Below are 24,900 nucleotides of genomic sequence, written 5' to 3'. Positions count from 1 at the left end.
GAACCTGACTTATAAGAGGACAAAGGGCTACTTTATTTATCAAGGGAAGCTGGGAGTGGGGGGTATCAGGCCGTAGAGGTACTTACAGTCATTCAGATGCTCCCCAATTCTCCATTCCGGTTCTTAGGATCCCACACTCTCATGAACAATGCCCTAGCTTTTCCATAAGAGTCTTAAGGAGTCTCTCAATTCAAGCTACCTTTTAAATCAACAAATTGCAAAAACTAACTCAGTCTACAACAACACCAACAATATCAACAAAGGTTATTTTAGGTAACCGTAAAGTTTCCTGGTCCTCTGACCAGGTCTAAGCTTTTTTCTTTTTTTTAAGAATTGTACCCACCCAATACTAAATTCTTGACTTGTTCATTCTCAACCATAATGGTTTTCATAGCAGCAACCTGATCTGCTAAAGAAACCTGATCGCCTTCAATATGTCCCTCGGTCCATATTGACACAGACGAAATTGGACCACTCATTCTTTGCCACAAAATACTGTGTCAAGTCCTTTAACACTAACAGGATTTTCACTGCTTTCAACCCCAATCAGGTCAGATACCCTCTAGATGAAGTTTCTTTTAGAAACTACAGTTGGCAACCATCCTTGTGAACAAGTATATTATCAATTAAGGATCAGTAGCAAACAATAGAAAGTGTCCCATTGGGTTAAGCAGCAGCAATTTATTAGAAGATTTTAGATAGTTTCAAAATAATATGCAAGGCCTGAGGGAGTAAAATTTACAAGGCATTTCTAAGAGTAACTCACAGATTCCAAAATTACAATTCTGTCTTGGAGTCTACTTCTTGACCTGGATTAACACACCCAATATAAAGTACACCTAAGGAAATGTTCAAGGGAACTTTGAGGAAGAGTTTGGAGAATAATGACAGCCTATATTTTTCATGGTGTTGCATAATTATTCATCCCAGGGACCTGGACACTTTTTCAGTCAATGAGTTCCAGATAGGAAAATTGACTCAAGTCAGGCCTATATTTAATAAGGAAATACAATTGGCCAATAATCTTCCAAGTGGAAAGGATCAGGCCCAGATGATAACATTGGTAAACTGTACCAAATAGTTAAGGAAGAAATAATTCTAATAGTCTACAAACTCTTCCAGAAAACAAAAACAGACAAAATACCTCCTAATTCATCATTACAACAGCATTACCCTAATATCAAAACCAGACAAAGACACTTAAAGAAATTTCAAACCAATATTTCTCATGAACATAGATGTAAAAATCCTCAACAAACTTTTAGCAAATAAAGCCCATCGATATATAGAAACAATTATATATCATGACCAAGTGAGGTTTATTTCAGGTATGTAAAATTAGTTCAATATTCAAAATCAATTAATTTAATCCATCACATCAACAGTCTGAAGAATAAAACTCATATAATCATATCAAATGATGCAGAAAAATCACTGGACAAAATCTCACACCCATTTACAATAAAACTCTTAGAAAACTAAGAATGGAGAAGAATTATCAACTTGACAATCAATATTTACCAAAAACCTATAACTAAAATCACAATCATTGATGAGAAACTAAATGTTTTCTCCTTGAGATTAAAAACAAAGCAAGGATGTCCCTTCTTGCCATTCCTATTCAACCTCATACTGGAAGTTCTAGGTAATGCTGTTAGAGAAGAAAATGAAATAAAAGACAGATTGGGAAGGAAGAAATAAAACTGTCATGTTCACCAGGTGATGTTGTTTTCTATGAAGCATATCTTTAAATATCACACAAAAAGCCTCAAAACTAAAAGATTACAGCAAGGTTGAAGGATACAAGGTTAATATACAAAACTGCTTTCCTATATGCCAAGAATGAACAATAAAATTTGAAATTAAAGGGGGCCTGGATGGCTCAGTCAGTTAAGTGTCCACCTTCCACTCAGGTCATGATTTCGCAGTTTGTGTGTTCAAGCCCTGCATCGGGTTCCGTGCTGGCAGCTCAGAGCCTGGAGCCTGTTTTGGATTCGTGTATGTGTCTCTCTCTCTGCCCCTCCCCAGTTCATGCTCTGTCTCTCTCTGTCTCAAAAATAAATAAAAACTATAAAAATAAATAAATAAAATTTGAAATTAAAAACAAAAAAAAGCTATTTTTATTAGCACCCCCAAAATGAAAGAAGTCTAAATCTAACAAGATATGTACAAGATATCTTGTAAGCAAACCAATGAAATTCTGATGAAAAAAGAAAAGAAAACCTAAATAGAGACATATCCCATGATCATGGATTGAAAAACTTAATGTTAAGTTGACAGTCCTTCCCACCTTGATACACAGATTCAACACAATCTCAGTCAAAATTTGAGCAAGTTATTTTACCCACAGAGTGACTGTAAAGTTTCTATGGAAAGACAAAGACCCAGAATAGCCAACACAATACTGAGGAAGAAGAGCTGTCAGAAGAGTGACAGTACCTGACTTCAAAAATTAGTATGGGGCGCCTGGGTGGCTCAGTCAGTTGGGCATCTGACTTTGGCTCAGGTCATGATCTCATGGTTCGTGGGTTCAAGCCCCGTGTCAGGCTCTGTGCTGACAGCTAGCTCAGAGCCTGGAGCCTGTTTCAGGTTCTGTGTCTCCCTCTCTCTCTGACCCTCCCCTGCTCATGCGGTCTCTCTCTCTCTCTCTCAAAAATAAATTTTAAAAAACATTTAAAAAATAGTATAAAGCTACAGTAATTAAGACAGTGTGGACCTGGTGAAAGAATAGACATATAAATCCAAAAAGAACAATGGAACAGAAAAGAGAGTCCAGAAATAGACCCACATTAATACAATCAACTGGTTTTGACAAAAGGGCAAAAGCAACTGAATAAAGAAAGGATAATCTTTCCAATAAATGGTTGGGAAAATATTAATATAAAAATATTTTTTAAATATTAATCTAATATATACTTTAGATTTTTCACAAAATTAACTCAAAATGGGTCATAAATCTAAATGTTAAAAGCCTAAATATAAAGTTTTAAGAAAATAACACAGGGGAAAATCTAGATGACTAAGGTTTGGCAATGAGAGCTTTTTTTTCTTTTAAGTGAACTCCATACCCAACGTAAAACTCGAACTCACAGCCCCAAGATCAAAAGTCACATGCTGTACCAACCCAGCCAGCCAGCCGCCGCTGGCAATGACTTTTAATATACAACATCTAGAGCAGTATGCAAGAGAGAAAAATACAGATATGTATGATTTCATTAAAATTAAAACTTATTCTCTCTGAAAGATGCTGGTAAAAAAATGAAAAGACAGGCCACAGACTGAGAGAAAATATTTGCAAAGCACATATCTGATAAAGAGTTTTTTTCCAAACTAAGAACTCCTAAATTTCAATAGTGAGAAAACAAATAATCTAATTCAAAAATGGGCAAAAGGAAAATGGATTCAACACTTGAAATGTAAACTTCTAGAAGAAAGCATAGGGGTAAGGTCCTTGTCATCAATCTTGGCAATAATATTTTTGGATTTGATACTAAAAGCAAAGGGAAGAAAAGCAAAACTAAACAAGTGGGACTACCTCAAATTAAAAAGCTTCTGAAAAGCAAAACAACAATCAGACTAAACAGCAACCTACCAAATGGGAGAAAATATTTGCAAATCATATACTGGATAAGGCGTTAATATTCAAAATATGTAAAGAACTCATAGAATTCAATAGCAAAACAAACAATCCAATTAAAAATGGGGAGAAGGACCGAATAGACATTTTCCCAAAGATGTGCAAATGGCAACAGGTACATGAAAAAGTATTTGACATCACTACTCATCAGAGAACCCTTGTGCACTGTTGGTGGGAATGCAAATTGGTGTAACCATTGTGGAAATAATGGTATGGAGTTTCCTCAAAAAAATTAAAAATAGAAATACCATATCATCCAGCAGTCCTACCTCTGGGAATGTATCCAAAGGAAACAAAAACAAGAAATTGAGGAGATATTTACTCTCCCATGTTCATTTAAGCATTTTCGCAATTCGAAGATATAAAAGTAACCTCAGTGTCTATCAACAGATGAATGGATAAAGGGGGGCTGCCTGGGATCTCAGTCAGTTAAGCATCAGACTGAGACTCAGGTCATGATCTTGAAGTTGTGAGTTTCAGCCCCACATCAGGTTCTGTGCTGACAGCTGGGCCCTGTGCTGATAGCTTAAAGCCTGGAGCCTGCTTCAGATTGTTTGCCTCTCTTTCTCTCTGCCCCTCCCCAAACAAGTGTGTGTGTGTGTGTGTGTGTGTGTGCACGCGCACGCACACGTGTGCACTCTCTGTCTCAAAAAATAAACATTAACATTTTTTAATAAAATAAATAATACCTGGATATTATTATAGACATGAAAAAGAAGGCAATCCTGTCATTTGCGACAATACAGATGGACTTTAAGGGCATTATGCTAAATGAAATAAAACAAAGAAACACAAATACTTTGTATCACTTATATGTAGGATATAAAAAAGGCAAACTCATAGAAACAGAGTAGAATGGTGGCAGCCAGGGGCTGTGGGGTAAGAGAAATAGGGAGATATTGGCCACATAGTACAAATACCCAGTTATAAGAAAAATAAGTTTGGTGATCTGATGTACAGTATAGTGATTATAGTTAATAATATTACATACTTAAAAGTTGCTAAGAAAGTAGAATGTAAATCTTCTTACCAGAAAAAAATGAGTGGAAACTATGTGACATTATGGAGAGGTTAGCTAATGCCACAGTGGTAAGCATTTTGCAATATATAAATGTAGCAAATCCACGCATTCTATACCTCAAACTTACAAGATGTTATGTCAATTTTATTTCCATAAAGCTAGAAAAAAAATTTAAATGGCAAAAAGACATGAACAGAACCCTCACCTAAGAGGATATACAGGCGGCAAATAAGCATATGAAAACATGATCAACATAATATGTGTTCAGAGAAATGCAAATTACAACAATCGTATGATACTACACACCAATTAAAATGACTAAAATCCCCAACAGCAGGAATTCTCATTCCCTGCTGATGGGAACGCAAAATGGTATAGTCACTCTGAAAGACAGTTTGGCAGTTTCTTACAAAACTAAACATACTCTTACCATATGATACAACAATCTCACTCCTTGGTATTTACCCAAATGAGTTGAAAACTGTCCACACAGCTCCTTCACATAAATATTTAGAGCACTTTATAATAACCAAAACCTAAAAATAATCAAGATGTCCTTCAATAGTTGAACGGAAAAACAAGTTGTAGTATACATACAAAGGAATATTATTAGGCGATAAGAAGAAATAAGCTATCAAGCCCTGTAAAGACACGGAGGAAATTACATGCCTATTCTAAGTAAAAGAAGCAAGTCTAAAAGTTATACACTCTTTGATTCTGACTCTATGACATTTTGGAAAAGACAAAAGCGTAGAGATAATAAAAGATCAGTAGTTCCAGAAAGTTCCAGGGAAGGGAGGGAGGGAGGAATGAATTGATGGAGAGCAGAGAATTTACAGACTGCTGAAATTATTCTACATAATACTGTAATGGTGGGATACATGACATTATGGGGTAGGGGAGAGAGCGTATCTCAGAACTCTCTATAGTTCTGTGCAATGTGCAATTTTCCGTAAACCTAAAATTGCTCTAAAAAATAAAGTCTATGAAGACAAAAAAAATTTGGCATGAATTGAGGAACTGAGCAAGTGACCATGATTTGTACAATGTCAACCACCCTCAACATTCTGCATGTCCATGTTTGCTTGTTCCGTTGGCAGAAGTTAAGCAGCACCCTCACTGGCTGCCCATCTACATTTCCCCTTAGGATGCCAAGTCCTACTGACCACATTCACAACTCACTGTGGGTCAAGACCCCCTGGCTTCCTCTCTGACCTTGAGAATCATCCTGGACCCTCAATTGCAGCCTCTAGGCTTCTGGCAGTCAGAACCGGCCACCATTACTCCAGGGCCTCTTACTTACAAATGGTCTCCATTACTCCAGGGCCTCATCATCCCCTTTGATAAGAATGAGCCCAGTTCTGTGACCGCGTCTCCTGCCGAAAGCTCCAGCCTACAGAGGAGGGCTCCTACTGAACGTGCTCACGTCCTTCTCAGCAGCACATGCCTCATGGTCTTGGCAGGCGACGTGTCCTCTGGGTCCTCTCGTAACTCTCTAATGCATCTCTCTCCATTACTATCCTCTACCAGGGAGGGACTGGGGCACTTCACTCCACCTGCCTTTGGCCATCACTTTCTATGGGCTTGTAAGGGCCACCCTAGCTATGAGTTCATCCCATCCCCTGGGCCACTTGCTAGGGTTAAAAATCCTGTGTTCTGAAAAAGTTCTCCCAAGTCAATGAATTACTGCCTTTTTGGTCTTACATTTTGCCACCTTTCAAAATCCAATTGGGGGGGGGGGGTGGGCAACAGGGAGGGCAGTGGGAAGGCATGTAGGGAAAGGGACACAAAGGACAAGAGTGCCAAGTGCAGCCGGTACAGCCCCGACAGGAGCCACCCTGGCGAGTGACTGAGTGAGCAAGGAGACGGTGGCCATGCCACAGAGGACAGTAGAGCCTGACCCACCACCGCTGCAGGAATCAGCCCAGGAAGCTAAACCACAACTGCTGTGGTGACTGACACAGACGGGGCAGGACTTGCTCCACGACCACCAGCTTCACTCCTCTTTTGTCCCAGCTTCCAACCCAGGATCAACCAGAGAAAGTCAAGTATGCTCCCCAAACGAATCATACAGCAGGCCTCCCTCTACCCATGCCGGCAACGACCAAGCAGGCAAACCTCAAGCCCTTTCTTCTTTTTCTCATCATACAGCTTCCCTACCTCTCCACTCGCCTTTGAGTTTCTCTGCGATTGCCAGTGGCTGACTCTCTTCCTGTAGCAAGCTCTGAATAAATAGGCTCTGTTTGTTCTCATTTGGGTGATCTTTGTTCATTTCCACACCGGTAAGAGGGTTAGCACTTCTGTCCCCCACGCTCCTGCCGTCCTGACCACTCTGGGAGAGAAAATGCATCAGCTTGGGAGCTTGGGGATGAAAATGCATCGGAAGTGTTTAAAACCTCATCTTACCACCTTGTCTTCTTAGACCAGTCACAGTACCATGTGTGATTCAGGTCCCCTAGGAGTTGCTACTAAAATGGAGGACAAGAGGTTGACTGTGGGGCCAATAAATAAAGGGCTGGGAGCTGGCGAGAAACTAAGTGTCTTCTAACACCTTGCAGAGAAGACGGAAGGGGACCGGACAGCAAGGATCTGGACTTGCACAGAGAATTTTCCAGAAATCATCTCTTAACTGTTTAGATGTTATAACTAGCTAATGAAACCGCCTTAGAGAAATAGTTTTATATTGTAACAGTCATTTTCCCCCAAACTAAACATAAAATTTTTGCCTTTAAGACTTGAAAATGTTTTGTTGATGATTTTGTTCCCACAGGACTTGAGCATATAGTGCAATGATCACATTCCTAGTTGAAGAAAAACCATCCGGAGACCCTGGAGTAATCAAAATTGTATGATCTCTCAAACTGCAGAATTCTACTGCCTTCCTCCACAGTGGGGTGGGTGTCTGTTATTGGTTTCTGACTTAAATAAATATAACCCTACAGAGAGCTAACTGTGCAGAAGTGAAGAGAGTGCAAAAGAGGTCAGATTTCCCACACATATTAGACTTTCTCTTTTTAAGATATCTATTAGCACACAGTTACACTTTTTCACCCACTTCTCACTCAGGGCATTCAGGATGTTGACTTTCTTCCTCTCCAGTAGAAGAGATGACCTGTGCCAACCCAGTGCTCTTGACCCGAGTTCCTCCCCAGAAAACCTGAAGCTGATGTGGGAAGTACCATCTCTCCCACTGGGTCTCCGGACTGGGGGCATTCACTCCACATGGCAGAGGCCCAAGAAACAATTATTCCATTGATTATGTCAACCCGTGAGTAAGTAGGGAAGAAGGAAGAGGTATTGAGTTGCATCAAGTGTTAAATTTTTGTGGTTCCTCACTCCTCTCTCTCCTGAAACCCCTTCCCCATCTTCCATTTCTGTTATGACCTAGCGACAGAACAAGTGTTAAGTATCAGGTTTAACCAGGAGGTTCTGTTCAGAGTTTAGAAGCTGGCCTCTTCTCCATTCTGTCCCTAGATACATAGCCCTGTGTCACTGCAATGTCTCCCCTCACTTTCCACCCTCGCAACACCCAGTTACCTAAATCGCCTCACTCTGCCCCTGGAATGTCTTCCTGATACCTTCTAAGCACAGAAATCTGTCCTCTGATAAGTTAATTCACCTTGAGAAAACAATGGACCTCCCAGCGCATTAGCACTATTTAATGGAGTTTAAAAATAAAATAATGTATTTAAAGATGTTGAGTTACGATCAATATTGAAAAGGGTCAAGATCTCTGGCTATTTGGGGGAAACGGTTTCCATCAAGAGGAATTATCATAAACCGGACTCTTTTAATGTTGTAACACAGATGAAGAAACTGCTTCACAATATCAAGAATCACACAAGCATTATCACACACAGTCTCAGTTCTGTTAGTTGCCAGTAACAGCATTATTCAAGTCCCCTCCAAAGATGGGTAAGGAAGGAGGCTTTATTGGAAATACCCATTAATTCAATCAACCCATTTCTAACTGATAGCCAAGCACTTTTCTAAGTTTCAGGGACACAATGATAAATAAGTCAAACAAATTTTATGTTTTTGTGTGCTCATATATTTTTTTGAGAGAGAGAGTAGGAGCAGGGGAGGAGCAGCAGCAGAGGGAAGGAGAGAATCCCCCCTTTTTAAAGGCGTTTTCTTCACTATTTTATTTTGAGAGAGAGAGAGAGAGAGAGAACATGCATGCATTAGCAGGGCAGGGGCAGAGAGAGAGGGAGAGAAGGAATCCCAACCAGGCCCTAAGCTGTCAGAGTGGGCCCCACTCTGCAGTCTCATGACTGGAAGATCATGACCTGAGCCAAAATCGAGAGTTGGACACTTAACCAACTGAGCCACCCAGGTACCCCAGCATACTCATATTTTACTAGAGGAGTCATACAAAGAGAAATTAAACAGTTAATATAGAAAGAAGAAAGAGAGAATAGCAGGCAGGGAGGGGAGGAGAGAAAACAAAGGAAGAAAAAAGGGAGGGGGAGGGAAGACGGAAGGAAGGAAGTGGAGAAGAAATTTTAAATGCTATTAAGTTCTATGAAAGAAACAAGATGTGGTGATAGAAACCCAATAGCAAGGTGCTTTTTCAGAAGGTGCCATTTAATCTGAGGGTTAAAGAGTCACCATGGGAAGATCTGGAGGAAGTGTATTCCAAACAAACAGAACAGCGAGTGCAAAGGCCTTGAGGTGGGAACAAATATAGCCCCGAGGACATATAGGAGAGGGAACAATGTGATGTGTATGGGGTGCGGGCAGCTTGTCAGTGCAGCTGAGTCCATGAATGGAGGAAAAGAAGGGCCACAGTGAGGCCAGAAAGGTGGGAAGGAGCTACATTACAGAGAGGGTTTTGCCTGTAGCGTATAAGCAAAGGAAAGTCATTGGGGAATTTTTTTGGCAGAAGCAGTCCATCATCTGATCTACATTCTAAAAGGTCGCGTTGGCTCCACTTTGGAGAATGGGTAGGTGAGGAACAGGAGTGGAAGCAGAAGAATCATCTAGAAGGCTGTAGCAGGACAGGGGTGATGAGAAGGGGAAGTCTGCATTAGAAATGAAGGAGTATGATGAGAAATTCAAGAACGGAGATGTCTCCGGAGATGAACACCTTCCCCCAGTCTCTCTTTCTCTTGTTCTCACCCTGGTGCTTTGAAAAGCGTGGAGTTTTTCAGGCCAAAGAGCTGCTTGTTTCTCTTCTCTACGGGGAGCTTCAGGTGCTTATGCATTGACATTGCTTCCTCAACTGTTCAACTGGGGCTTAAAGATACTCCCTCTCTGGGCCACTCTGATACCCTAGATGCCAGGAGCTTTCAGTTTTAGTTTTATCCCTTCATTCATTCAGTCCTGATGCTGATTGATCCATCTTTCTGAAACAGAGTGGCCCAGCTTTTCATTTTCGGCCAGCCCAGTAAAGTCATGTCAGTAACCATCCTCATGATGGCTGGTCTCATGATGGCATGAAGATGTTCCATGACCCAGTCAGCTGCCCCAAGAAAGGATGATCCTAGAGCCAGAAACATGGTCCTTGGGAGCACAGGTTGAGGTTAAGATAGAAGAGGTCAGAGTGCCCCTTTATTTTCCCCTCCAAGTTCACCTATCAATTTGTTTCTTCTGAATCCATTTACTTATTTAACTTTCTGGAGAGAATCTGAAGAGCTTATGAAGCCAAGTTCATTATTTAAAAATCCCAGGCAAATGCCCTAAAAAATAAGGATAAAAAAATTGAATATTGAATTAGCTCTGAGTTACTAAGAACATGAGGCAAAGGTAAATTATATTGGGCCAATATCATCCTAATTACTATAAAACTGCTCAGAAGTCTCCATGGAGGAAAGTTCAGGCATTTTGACATTGCAGATGTTTCTGCCTTGTGTAACGTGGCCTTGTAAGTCATGTGCCTGAGTTACTCCTGCTCAAGACCCTCAACTTCATCCTAAAATCCTTTGAAAACTATCCCTGACTTCTCCGTATAGTTTGTTTGTTTCCATGACAGCCAGCTTACATTTCTATTATAGACTCCATTTTGATAGTTTCAATGTCTGACCCTCTCCTCTAAACTGTGACCTCTTCAGGACTTTGAATTTATTCATCTATTTATCCTCACTGCTAAGTATAGCATTTGTCACATATTAGTGCTCTATAAATATTCATTGAATGTATACATGAATGAATAAGCATTATATTATAAAAATAACTGCCTCTAATTCTTACTGGGTTTTTTAATTTTGGTTTACCTGTCTAGCATACATTTCACACTTTTGATAACAGCAGACTGATTTTTTTTCTTTGAGAAACCACATAAACTAATTCTAAGTTCCTGAGATTTCACCGGAGTTGGAGATGTTGACAGAGGACTCAGTCTTGGACAATCAGACCCGCCTTCCCTCCTTCCCTTCCCATAACAATTTGTGCCAGGGCAAACATATGACCCAGGACAAACTGTGGAGGAACAAGTCCCAGACATTAGAAACTATCAGGGAAAGAAAAAAAAAAAAAAAAAAAAAGAGATGTTCCTTGTGCTGAGGCAGCCAGGCCAAGACAACATGGGCCAGATTTTCTGGTGGCTATCTTTCATAATATTTGAAGAGAACTTTTGTTAGAATGAGGCCAGTACAGATACCAGCTGAGCCAAGAGATGAAGATGGATAAATTTCTGTGTTGCTGGTTACGTCCCTAAACACAGCCATGCTGAAAGCTGAATCCGTACCCGAGAGTCTTCATTTACAGAAGCTGAGAGAATTTTTCATTTAGTTGGATTTCTCTCCTACTCAACCAAAAACGTTTGGACTAACACATACAATTTTGTTTTTTTTTCTTTTACTATATTTAGTACTGATTCTGAATTTAAGAAAAAACACATATTTTAAAATAAACCTCTCCTAGTTCTCAATTTCCTTCTCTATCCAATTGGTTTTACTTTTTAATTGTTCTGCTTAAATATACTTTTCCAAATCAGAGGTTTATCTCATGGTTTTTGATATGAGGCTACTAAAAAGCATGGTTTGCGTAAGATAAGTTTATATTAAGATATAATGAGAATGCCAATAGCACTCTCCTGGACTTGCTATGAATTCATAGGAAAGCTGGTCTTATAGCTACATAAAATAACTTTTTTGGGGGGAGGGTGGGAGTTAAAAGTGACTCTCTGATAAACTACTGATGGCAGAGAACCTAAGTAGCAAATAGAAGATGAAGGCGACTGGCCCCTTTCCATAATAGGGGTGCACTCCATATAATACTCAGTTTCCTTTTTTTTATTTTTTAATGTTTTTTATTCATTTCTCAGAGAGAGAGACAGCGTGAGCAGGGGAGGGTCAGAGAAAGAGGGAGACACAGAATCTGAAGCATGCTCCAGGCTCTGAGCTGTCAGCACAGAACCCAGAGCGGGGCTTGAACCCATGAACCGTGAGATCATGACCTGAGCTGAAGTCAGCCGCTTAACCGACTGAGCCACCCAGGCGCCCCATGTAATACTCAGTTTCATTGTGAGTAGGACTGAGCAGCCAAAAGGTATTCGTTGGCTGATGGATCCTAGAAGAGGAGAACATAGAGTACAGTACTTAAGGTCCAAGTATAAGTCTCACGATCTCATGTTGGGACAGCGAGCAAGCTGGAATAGAAATGTCTGCATATTTCCGTCTGAAATGTCTGAATGACACAACACAATCACGTAAGGACTAGGATAGGGGAAGGTCAGGAAGTTAGGTAGTTATCCATGTCCAATAAGATTTTATCTGAGGTTGACTCACTTAATTAATTTTGTATATACCGTGAATGGTGTATAGGGAAAGAACACTCTCTTTTGGTATAAATAGAAATTCCTGGATAAAATCTATCCCAAAGAAAGATTGTGGGTATATGAAACCCTTAAACTTGGCAATGAATACTGAAACTCTGTTTTGCAAAAAGAATCCCATTCAACATTAAATGTAAGTTTAATTTGTAAGTTTACCATGTAAATTTATAAAATCTTCATTAACACATCCTATATAATTTATAAGACCTTCACTTTAGTTTTCTCTGTTATTTCATTCTGTACTTAAATCACCTTCATGGCCCTAGTACAGCTCCATTCCTTCACTTAAGAGTTATTGAGTATCTGCTATTCCAAGCACCCAGCTTGGCACTGGGTAAACAAAACTAATCACGGCACTATCCCAACTTCATGGAAATAACACTAAATACTCAAGACCCACACACCAATGTATCCCATAAAGGATGTATTTAATGGATTCAGTCTGCATTCAGAATTCATCTGAAGTCTACTGAAGACACAAAGAATAACTCATTTAGTAGGATATCAACAACACTGTAAGCGGCTGTCATCTCTGCAGACCATATTGCCGGGGCAAATGACATCCTCATTTCTCTCTTTCAAAACTTCCTCCCAACTGTAGCTTATGGATAATTTTTACTGAACTCATGTGACTCTAAAAACTTGCAAATATTAATAAATACGTTTCAAAATAAGAGAATGTTACAAACTTTCCATTACGCGATGAAGCACAATACAAAACCAAATCTAAAGAAATGACAATCACTGCAGCAAGGAAGTCTGAGTTAGTGATGAGAATCTGGTTCTAGCTCAGGGGGAACACTTGTACGGCAGATTTATTTTCAAGGGATGAAATACAGCCTCAAAGACTCAAATAGATCACAGGAAAGAAGTTTGATTTCATCCCTATCACAGCCTCTACATAACCTATCTACTGAAGTCCAGGACTCACTCTGTCTTCCTGATATGGAAGCTAATACATTCGGTTATAACAACATGCTCAGAGCACTACTTCTAAAAACTTTGGAGTGATTTAGCTCCACTGAGAGACATAAATGGTACTCCGTACACAAAACGCAGTCAGCTATTGAAACTAGGAATTCACCAGACCAAATGAAAAGAGTCACGGAGTTTTTTAAAGTAAAGATGCTTTCAAAAGGTTCTTGAAATATCACTTTTGAACATTTCATATCATTTGATATCTTCATATCAAAATGTTCTGATTTTCTTTCTCTTTCACGCTTAAGTAAGTCTTAAACAGAAAATCCATGCTCTGGTCTTAGAATCCAGAACCAGTATTGCTGTGATCAGTCTATATTGTAGGTTTTCTGTTAAATCTGCGTAAGTCTAAGACTTCCGTTCACCCATAAGGTTAGCTCTGCACCCATATGATCAATGGCAGTGAGGTAATTCATGCGTCTAAATCGGTTCAGCTCTCCTAGAGTACTGAGGCAACCCAAGGAAAACATTACAGCCAGTCATCTTTGCAGAGATTGAAAGCTGGCAGGTGCTTGAATGTGGTTGCCACACAAATGAAGCCTTGCCTTGTATAAATCTCATGCTAATTATCAGTAATCACGTATCATGTAATGACCCACGTGCCTGCTCTCCACAAGAATTGAGGACAAGGATGAGATGTTCTTCAGTGTGCCCTCAGTGCAATGAGAGAGTAACCCCACAGCAAATGTACTGACAGCTAATAAACAATGGCAACTCCACAAAACGCAGGCTAGGGTTTGATATCGATCCAGGAACAGATTTTAGAATAGTTCAAAGGAAGTGTACGAGCCATTAAGGAAGAAAACAGTCCTGATTTCACCTAGTCTTTTGATAACCTCTGATACTGGGAGTTGGCTGAGAAAAATGTGTGTCTGATGTTAACTACAGTTATTTAGAATTCCCTTCTCGTTTAAAAAAAAATGTTCCAAACAATTCCAAAATATATGATGTCAAGGTAAAAGGAGATAGGTAATTGCATGCTGTTCTATTCTGCTTTGACCTCACTACTGGCTTAGATGAGGTACTTCTGAAGACATTCTCCAATAACCAGAAGCTGTGGAGAAATAGCTAATAATTTAGATGACAGAATCAGGTTCCTAATGTAGTGCCTAATACTCAGCTTAAAAGATAACATTTTCAATATGTGCCAAAAGGTTTTTTTTAACCAAGGCATGCTATTTCTACAACTTTCTCTAAGGCAAGAGCAAAACTGTTCAAAAACTTTGTGTACTTCTTAAACTAGGGGGAAATGTAAATAGTGAAAGGGTTTAATACATTTGATATTTACAGGGCACCTGGGTGGCTCAGTCAGTTAAGCTTCAGACTTTGGCTCAGGTCATGATCTTGTGGTCCGTGAGTTTGAGCCCCACAGCTCAGAGCCTGGAGCCTGCTTTGGATTCTGTGTCTCCCTCTCTCTCACTGCCTTTCTCCCACAAGTGCTCTGTCTGTCTCTCTTTCTCTCTCTCTCGAAAATAAATAAATCTCTCTCTGTCTCTCAAAATAAATAAATCTACATACATTTCAGTTATTGAAAAATCATTATATAGACCAGGGTTGGCAAAATATGGGCTGCAGGCCAAATTTGGTCCGTGGCTTGTTTTTGTACAGCCTGTGAGCTAAAAAGTGGTTTTTACATATTTGTAGCTATATAAAACAAAACTATAACAACAACAAAGCAAAGAACCATTATGTACCAGAGACTGCACATATCTCATGAGGCTAAATAAAACTCTTGCTCTCTGGACCATTATAAAAAAAGTTTGCTGACCCCTGATAAAAACCGACCTGAAAAGATGTTCATATAATAAGCAGGACCCAAGACAGTGTGTGTAGTATTTCATTTTATAAAATTATGCAAATGTATGTGTCTAGAAATATGTGTCACAGAAATATCTAGAAGAAAATATCTGGCAGTGGTGACTTCTGAGTTATGAAACTGTACCTTTTATCTTTTTCATTAACAGATTGATTTTTAAAGTAATGTACAGGTATCTAAAAGGCCATTTTCATTCTGTAAGAGAGCCACCTAAAATATACTAAATACTGATACTTATCAGCCTTCTCTTACATGCCAACCATGGTTCTCAGGATTTGACATGCATTTACTCACATGAATCCTTGCAACAGCTAACAACATATATGCTTTTCTAATCTTACTTTCAATTTCAAAACTAAAAGAGAGCTAGTAACCTGTTCAAGTTCGAACTAGTATGTAGTGGAGTTAGGGTTATCATCTCAATAGTGCTGTTCCTAAGACCACGTGTGTAACTAGACAGTACCGCCTTACGAAGGCACAGATCAGATGTGGCCTCACGGCAAAGCTGGGGCAAAACTCTTTGGTCTTTTTTGATATCAACCTTTATGCAATTTACTGTGTGATATGACATCCAGAAAAAAGATAATCCAATCATCTGTTTCATAAGCAAGTACCCAGGACCCAAGTTCCGGTTCTGCTCCATCATCTAGAGTGTCTGTAATCAGTTCTGAATGTCTTGCGTGGAAGTTAAAAAAAAAAAAAGACAATCTGAAGCATTACAAAGAGAGAACAGAAGAATAATCAGGATGGTAAGGCAACCGAGTGTTTGTCCTAGGAAGTTTTGCAGAAGAGCTAAGTTAAGGAAAAGCACATAACGGTCTTCACTGTTTGAAGACCATCCATAAGAGAGACCTGTCTTGTTCTCTGTGACCTCAGCTGTAGGAATAAGACCATTAGGTACGAGTCATGAGAAAGTAGCTCTTATCCTAACATTTATAAGAATGTTTTTTCCTAATACCTATAGCACAAGAAAGGGACTGTTCACTTTACGGGTATAGTGCTTCCCCCAAGGTTTTATAAAAAACAAGGCTGGGACATTCCTCGAAGGGGACTGAGTGTGCCAGCTTAGTCACAAATGGCATTGTGAAAATGGCAGCAGGCTCAAAGGTAAAATCATTCCATGCACTAGAAATAACTTGGATGCCTAACATTCAACCAATCAGCTCAGTGTATTCAAACTTCATCCTAGCAAATACGCATCAATGGCTCAAAAGTAATCATCTCTCTCTTCATGACGAGGATGTGAGAAAATGCAGTTTCATTTTTCAACAGTTTAATTCTTCAAGGATATATATAAGGCAGAAAGTGAGCACTAAAACTGTCAACTGCAACACTCAACCTGGATTTTGAAACCAAAACCACATCTTACTGTCTTCATAAATACGGCTCTGCTACTGTTTACTATTTTCATTGGCATTTCTTTACTCGTCAGGATTGCCCTTGGGCTTGCACTCTATGATTCCTTGAATTGCTGCCTCAAAACCCTGAACTTGCTGTTTCCAACAATCCTGAACTCTTGTATCATGACCCTTACCCAATTCTAACCAAGTCTTTGCTTTGAAAGACCTACATCAAGGCAAATTGCCAATTCTCTGAGACACTGCCAAAGCTTTGTGAGGTGGGCTTCTTTCTTGCCACATGGGCAATAAATTCAGCTTTGTCTCCTCAAAAATCTTTCTTGTGGGGTGCATGGGTGGCTCAGTTGGTTAAGCATCTGATTCTTAGTGCCAGCTCAGGTTATGATCTCACGGTTCGTGGGATCAAGCCCCACGTCAGACTCTTTACTGACAATGCAAGTCTTGCTTGAGATTCCTTCTCTCCCTCTCTGCCCTTCCCTCCCACTCACTCGCTCTCTCTCGCTTGCTCTCTCGCTTGCTCTCTCGAAATAAATAAATAAATAAACATTTTTAAAAATCCTTCAATAAAAAAGTTTTGTTGTAATGTTTGAGGAGCTGGCTTTTGACAAAGGCAGCTGGAGAAGAACGGCACCAGATAATGATGATTACAGAGAGAGACGGAATTAGCAATCAACGTGTAAGGAAGATTAAAGTAGTAAAGTATAAGCAACTTGGCAATCCTGTAATGACGATAGACACTGTGTGGTCTGGTGATGAGTTCAGGAAATACGTGACTACACATAAGCAGATTAATTTCATGTCCATGTGTGTTTGTCCTTAGGAAAAAGAAAAGTGGAAGTTGGATTTATGCTACTTTGGTTATCTAACAAATGACCAAGACTCTCATCCCTCCACAGGACATCTGGAGTACCTGGCACTGTAGGCTTAAAGACAGAGGCTAGACAAATACATCAGACATGGAATATTCCTAACGCTGTGATTAAATCTTGGTAATGCGCGCTTTCTTGACATTTGCTTTTGTACTTGCCCTTTACCCTTTGTTCATTGGCAAGAGAGCAGAGGTAGGAGTGAGGGGAAGAAAGCCATGGGATAAGCTGCTTAGTATTACAAACTTCAAACTTCATAGACTGAAACTTGAAAAGCTTGAAAGAGAACAGGAAGATGTTCAAGTGAATAATGAAGAATGATTTTTTTTCTGTTTTTGCTCTTCAGTGGTAAACAAAGCTGCGTCTGGTATTTCTCACTCTATTCACCATTCTGTTTTCTAGTGCTTTTGCTTCAACCTCTTAAATGGCCAGCTGTGTTAAGAGTTCTTAGAACTACAATTGGATAAACTCCAAGGTCAGAGAATACAAGATGTGTATAGGATGCGCTGGGGTGAGAAAGCATGCGCGGGTCAGACACTGTTGCAATATGACATTGTAAGATACGTTTAAAGCAGAAGTTTAACAAAAGCAAGCTGGACTGGGAGAGAAAACCAAAAGACTCACTAAGGTAAAGAGAAGACCAAATCACCTATAAGAAGTTGAAATAGCACCTACATTGAAAGTTAGATAACTATGTGTGTTTAACTAGAAAGTGGAAAGTAAAATGAGGAAAGGGGGGAAAATGCCATTGTTTACTGCGTGTGGCTATGTTGTAGAAACATAAAGAAATTGCTTATGAAATGATCCAAAGGCACCAATGAGTATAATTTAACTTGGTAAACAGATACAGAGCATCCAATCCCAAATAAGATTGTAGAATACGATTGTTGTGAACAATTCTGGAATCTAATGAAAAGACATATGATATTTTCATCAAGGCTTACGTGTGGAGCCTTTTACAGGAAAATGTGAATGGTATTCTTTGCTTATTCTCACTCCTGGAAACGCTGTGAAGAAGTAAAGAAAACTAAAGCACCAGGGGATGGAAGAGCAAAATTGACTGTGGTAAGAGAGCCAATAAGTTGGAAAGAGGAAAGAATTCATCCAGTTAATCTAGTGCCAGGTGATGTTATCCCCTGCTGGGTTGCAGAAGTACAGACGGGTAGCACGAACGGAGAGGTCTCCGGGTGGCATTAGTAGCGAAGCCTCTTGCGCCGTGCCAGTCCTTTCAGGCTGCTATAACAGACTATCATAGCCTGGGTGTCTTATCAACAACAGAAAGTTACTCTCACAGTTCAGGAGGTGGGCAAGCCCAAGATGAAGATGCACTGGGTGTCTGGTGAAGACTTGTTTCCCGGTCCATGGACAGCCGTCTTCTCCATGTCCTCGCATGGGGGAGGGGATGAAGGAGTGATCAGTCTCTTTTATAAGGGCACTCATGTCATTCCTTATGACCTTATCACCTCTCAAAGTCCCTACCACCAAATGCCATCACCTTGGGGATACAGTTTCAACATATAAATTTTGAGGAGACAGACAGAGACTCAGTCTGTGGCATGGAGGAGATAAAAACCAAGAGGCGCAGGGGTGTGAGATAAAGATAATGCAGAGCTGGAAGAAAAGAAAGAGTCTAAAGGGATCTGAAATGGTACCCAAGAAAAGCTGACATCCGAACAGTAGTGAAAGCCATGATACAGGATGGGGAGTACCAAAGGCAGTAAGAAGAGAGAGAAACTTTGAATCCAGGGTCACCGCAGTGTTCCAAAGTCAGAAAGATAAGGAACAGACGTGGCAGAGAGGCAATAGCTGGGGAGGTAGGATGAAAGAAAGGTCAGTGTGGCATTCCAGGAACTAAATTAAGGAAGGAATTCAGGGGGAGACTGTCATCAACGGCGTCAAATGCAGCCGAGGGAGAAGCTGAGAAAAGAATGGATGGCCACAGCACAACGTGAAGGTTAATGGGGACTTTGTCAAGAGCAGCAGGCAGGAGCCTACTAGGGGTTCAGGACTGGGTGCAAGGAAAGGAATTTGGGGAAAGGATAATAGGTAACATTTTCCAAGAAAATGGGAGAAAACATGGGAGAGTCACTGAAAACAGATGCGAGGTGAAAAGAGCTTCTTTTTTTAAGAATAAAGAAATAATATGTTCATATGTTCATGAGGATAACGCAGAAGAAAGGACAAAATCAATAATGCAAAGGAGGAGAAAATTGCTACGGGGTCATCTCCAGTGTAGGGGGGCCGGTTGGGGGGGGTGAAGGTCAGGCAGGAGTTGCCAGGCCAGTTGATCCAGATTTACTGGAGGTGGGTCAGATGATAAGAGATGCAGACTGAGGTAGGCAGACAGTTCATAGTGGTGGAGTTCTCTCTGGGTTACTTCGATTTTTTTGGAGACATAGAAAGCAAAATCAAGAGCCAAGAATGAGCACAGAAGAGGGGGTCCTAGAGGCTGGAGGTAAAATGAGATGCAGACGATGGTCCTACCAGAGAGGAGGGGAGAGTCCATGCACGAGGACACCCGAACAACACTGAGACAGCATTCAGAGCCCCCTGGGGGATGGCATCGTAGCACAGACTCCAGAGCCGGCTTGAGAAATCGCCTCCACCGGCTTTCACTGTTAGTTCCCGTTTGTGAAAATTTTTAAGTCTTCTGTTACATCTCAGAAAACCCTCCTTGTCTACAAAAATTGAATGCAACTCAACTATCAGGCTCCCTAGTTTGTATCAGACCAACTTCAGCGGAGGGACCTAAACTCTAACAGACTGTGGGATTTTTCAGGGCTCTACTGCCCAAATGACAAAATACAACTGTCTTCACCGCCTTTCTTTTTCTGAATCTATTCCTATTTTATGCTAGAACCTTGTGACATTCACACACACACAGAACTCTAAAAACTTTCTTTGTAAAAAAAAATTACTGGTGAAAAGCATTTTTTTCTTAATGTAAGAAAAAGGCATCTAAGTCAGTCAGGAGAAAAATGAGTGATGAGCTCTCAGAAGCAGAAAGGGAAGTGATGGATCCAGTGTGTAGAAAGAGCAACTGAGCCTGGGAGGGAGAGAACAAAGCTTCAGCAGGGACTGCTCCTGGGCCCATGCCTGAAGCAGAGATTTCCTGGAAAAATATCAGGAAGATGAGTGATGACCCACAGGAGAGGCAGAGCTCTCAAAACAATAGCAAAACAAAACAAAACAAAACCCTAAAGCAGTCAACTCTCACTGAAAAAAATAAACACAAAACCTCAAGTCTGAGACAATATGACTTGCATAGTTTCTCCAGCTACGTAACTCCATGGATTCCACTCACTCACACATTGGTCCCATCCTGAAAATTTCCAAACGATGGTGCAAGGATCCAGTGTGGGTCAAAAGAGTCCATTAAAAAGGCACCTTCACCCTTCTGAACAGGTTTGGGTAGAGAGTGGCGGGATGATGATTTACCTTTAAAAGTAAATGTGGCCACAGTTTCTGAGGAGCAAAAATATCATTTAAATTCAATGTGCTGCTTGGGTTTGCAAGGGAGGCCACATTTGCTGTAACTCCAAGCTGCCTCCCTGTAAACCGGGAGTGCACCGGGTGGATACGCTCACTGCTAGGGTCCCAGGTCTCTGCGCTTGAGGAGAGCATTTCACCAACATAATCAATTTTAAAATATGCAAATGCCTGCTTATGTTTACACAGAGACTATTTTATTTTCTAGCCTAAATGGCAAAAAATAAGTTCGAGTTCCAGAAGTCACTACCAAACTACTTCATTTTGAAGTTGAGGTGCCAAGATGCATATGTGATTTCTACACGTTAATTGCCAAATTCAAACTGAATGAACTATATTAATGAAAATCCAAGCAGTTGCAGTAACCCTCTATTTAATCCATATGTAACAAGTATTGACAGGCTTTTTTTTATTAGGAAGGCAATAATCATACACCATCTGCTGCCAGTTAAATGGAACTAATGCAATTGTTAAATTACAGATGTAAAGGACTGAGGTATAAATATATTTGGTTAAAATGGACCTTGGGCAGATTTCTTTTGGTAGTGTCTGGTGCAACCAATTCTCAATCATTTAAGGAGGGATAATTCATTTCCTTTCCTTCTTTCTTCCTCTGCTTTGCAATTTCAGCGTATGAACACTTCCGCCAGACAACGGGCGAGAGCAAGACGGGATGAGTGTATGGCCATCCATGCAAGGTGCATGACTCCATGCTAAAAACAGCAAGCACACATTGTTTGGACTTGTTTTTCAAGGACAAAAAAGTGACCAAAATGCTATACAATAATAAGCCCCCTTATGGCAAATACAAAGCCGAATTTTCCATTGTACCACAGAGTACAAATTCAGATTCATGAATTTCTAGACTCCCAGGCATATTGATTAGATACAATCACTGCTTCTTAATTTATTCCAATCTCTCTGAGTCCGTTTATGAAATTTATATTCTCCACGGGTCAGTTTATAAAAATGCCTAAGAATTTTGGTTAAACATAGCAGATGGTCACTTTGAGTCCTAAGCTAACTAATATAAGATTAAAAGACCAAAAACACATATATAAATGTAGAAGTACAAAGAGATCAGGAAAGAAGAGACTAGCAGAAATGAAATTTCAATAAAATTTTGAAAGACAGAAAGTAGAGAAATTGTAAATGATTTCTCAGAGAAGAAGAGGAAAACAGGTTACACATCTCACAGAAATCCTGAGAATTTCAACCACTGGAGGGACAGACACCATGGAAAGCAGAGTTGAGTTGCAGGAATAAAAATTAGGACTTTATTAAAAGCCGGCATACAAATCTTAGCCTCTCAGATCTCTCCCTAACACAGCACAGCCAGCCACTGTCCATTATTCTAGTCATTTTCCCTTCCATCCATTATATGGAAAACCAAAGTTTGGCCTCAAAGAAGTTCTAGACTTTCCAGTTAGCTTTTACTTGCATCATCCATAAAAGAGAGCAGAGCAAAGGAACACTAATATTTTAAGAAGTCTCAGTGCTAGATAGCCTCAATTTGCCTCTCTAAAATCACCCCCTTCCTCTCCAGGAGCACCCCCTTCCTCTCCAGGACCACCCCGCTTTCACAAACCCTCAAGTGTGACTCAGAATACCAAGCCCCAGAGACTGTATGACCCAGACTCCCCAGTCCTGTCTCCCGTATAAATTAGGTGAATGTGAGGCACCAGCCACAGACTAACCCTTAGCCCTGCAAACAGACCACGCTAGAGAGTGTCAACTGATACCTACCAGAAGTCTATTGATACAGCCTCTGACTTGAAAGAGGCCGGTCAAGTCAAACAAGCAGAAACACCTTTTAAGGAATAGCTGATAACATAGGAACAGAGGATATAAAAAATAACATCAGAGAGTAAAAGGTGTTAAGATAATACATTTAATAAACAACAATAAGAACATAATGCTACAGGAAAGAAACCATCAGAGAACCAAAACACTCTCTTGGAAATTAAAACTTTAACTAACCAAGACAAAAACATAAGATGAAAGATAGAACAAAGAAAATCTACCAGAAAATAGATCAAAAAGGCCAAAATGTGAAAACGGGGGAGAAAATAGATCAAAATTTGAGCATTAAACCAGGACATAGAATATCGCACAGAAAGGTGTTCCAGAAAGAGAAAACAGAAGGAACAAATTAACAAGAAAATAATTTAATAAATCAGGGAATCTGGCTGAGGGATACACAAGAATTCTCTGTACTATTTTTGCAAATTTTTTTCTAATTTTAAAGTTATTTCAAACTGAAAAGTTTATATATATGGTATATGTACACACATACATAAAATTATATTTAGCTATCTACATTGAAGGGAGAAAAAACATGCAATCTACAAAGAAGCAAGATGCCTGGACTTCTCAAAGGCAATGGGGATGTGAAAGTAACGAAGCAATAATGTAATCCTGGGAGTCTAATATTCAGTGTGTATATTACTTTGATAAAAATAAAATTAATTGAAAAATAAAAATACAATGACCAAATACTCCTTATATGTCCTATCATTTATAGCAATATATCTATATCTATATCTATATTATTTGTGTCTCTATCTAAATATAAACCTAATTAACTTCAAGATGCTTCTTTGTGAAATAAATAAATAAATAAATAAATAGGCAGGCAGGCTCTGGCATGGAAATAATGATGTACCTTGAAATCACCTAGACAAATGCTCATCTGTTCATATCTCTTAGATTTTCCAGAATAGTCATAATTTCAAATATTTTATCCTACTGTCTTGATAAATATGCTTATCCTTGCCAGATAATATGACCAATTTTCTGATTGAAAACTACTGTTACTCTACCTTTCACCCATCACTAATGTGATTTAGGCACATCAAAGGACCTAATGCTGTGCTATCACAAAACTTTTACACAAGATACAGAAAAATCTATTGCCTATGTCTTCAGTGTGATAAAGGTCACCTTCAGACAAAACAATCATCGTGCTGGTTTAGCCTTGGCATTTAAAGAATTACAGCTACGGTTCTAGAAATATAGATCCATTTTGAAATAACCTGCCACAGTTTGCTTAACCTTTTCAGATGGCTAAATCATAAGGTGTGTTACAAGTAAAGTGAAGAGCTTTAAAAGAAAATATATACGTAGTGGATGATGAGGCAAGGGGGAAAAAGAAGCACCAATGCTTGCATATCCAAGATCTCTATTTTTTAGATATTTTTTATTAAGATTTTAAATTTAATTCCAGTATTGTTAACATACAGTGTTCCAATAGTTTCAAGTGTACCACATAGCAGTTCAACAGTTCTTTACAATACTTAGTATTCATCATCATAAGTGTGTTCTTAATCCCCTTAACCTATTTCACCCACACCCCTCCCCTCGGCCACCATCAGTTTATCCTCTGTAGTTGAGTCTGTTTCCTGGTTTGTCTCGCTCCCTTTTTCCCTTTGTTCATTAATTTTGTTCCTTAAATTTCACATGAGTGAAATCATATAGTATTTATCTTTCTCTGCCCAACTTATTTCAGTTAGCATTATTCTCTCTAGCTCCATCCATGTCATTGGAAATGGCAAGATTTCATTCTTTTGTTATGGCTGAGTAATAGCCCATTGTGTGTATGTGTGTGCACATACATACATATATTACATCTTCTTTATCCATTCATCTATCAATGGACACTTGGACTGCTTCCATAATTTGGCTATTGTAAATAATGCTGCAATAAACATAGGGGTGCACATATCCCTTTGAATTAGTATTTTTGTAATTTTTTTTGTTATATACCCACTAGTGCCATAACTGGATCATGGGGTAGCTCCATTTCTACCTTTTTGGGGAACCTCCACACTGTTTCTACAGTGGCTGTACCAGCTTGCACTCCCACCAGCAGTGCAAGTTCGCCCTTCCTCCACACCCTTCCCAACACCTGCTGTTTTTTGTGTTGCTGATTTAAGTCATTCTGACAGGTGTGAGGTGA

The 24,900-nt window shown here is 39.7% G+C and overlaps 1 protein-coding gene across 1 annotated transcript in view; it reads right to left on the bottom strand.

The window, feature by feature from the left end:
• MALRD1 (MAM and LDL receptor class A domain containing 1) overlaps positions 1-21,077 on the bottom strand; it is an 800,662-nt gene extending 779,585 nt beyond the window's left edge. The window contains 2 exon segments of the mRNA XM_039216734.1: positions 6,819-6,990; positions 20,892-21,077. Of these exon segments, the coding sequence (XP_039072665.1) occupies positions 6,819-6,990; positions 20,892-21,077 (358 nt within the window).
• Positions 21,078-24,900: the final 3,823 nt, after the last annotated feature.

The sequence above is a fragment of the Hyaena hyaena genome, unplaced genomic scaffold, assembly GCF_003009895.1.
Source record: "Hyaena hyaena isolate Hyena2069 unplaced genomic scaffold, ASM300989v1 scaffold_656, whole genome shotgun sequence".
NCBI classification, from domain to species: Eukaryota; Metazoa; Chordata; class Mammalia; order Carnivora; family Hyaenidae; genus Hyaena; species Hyaena hyaena.
The sequence above is the reverse complement of the archived record's forward strand: the minus strand, read 5'-3'. Positions and strand labels throughout refer to the sequence as shown.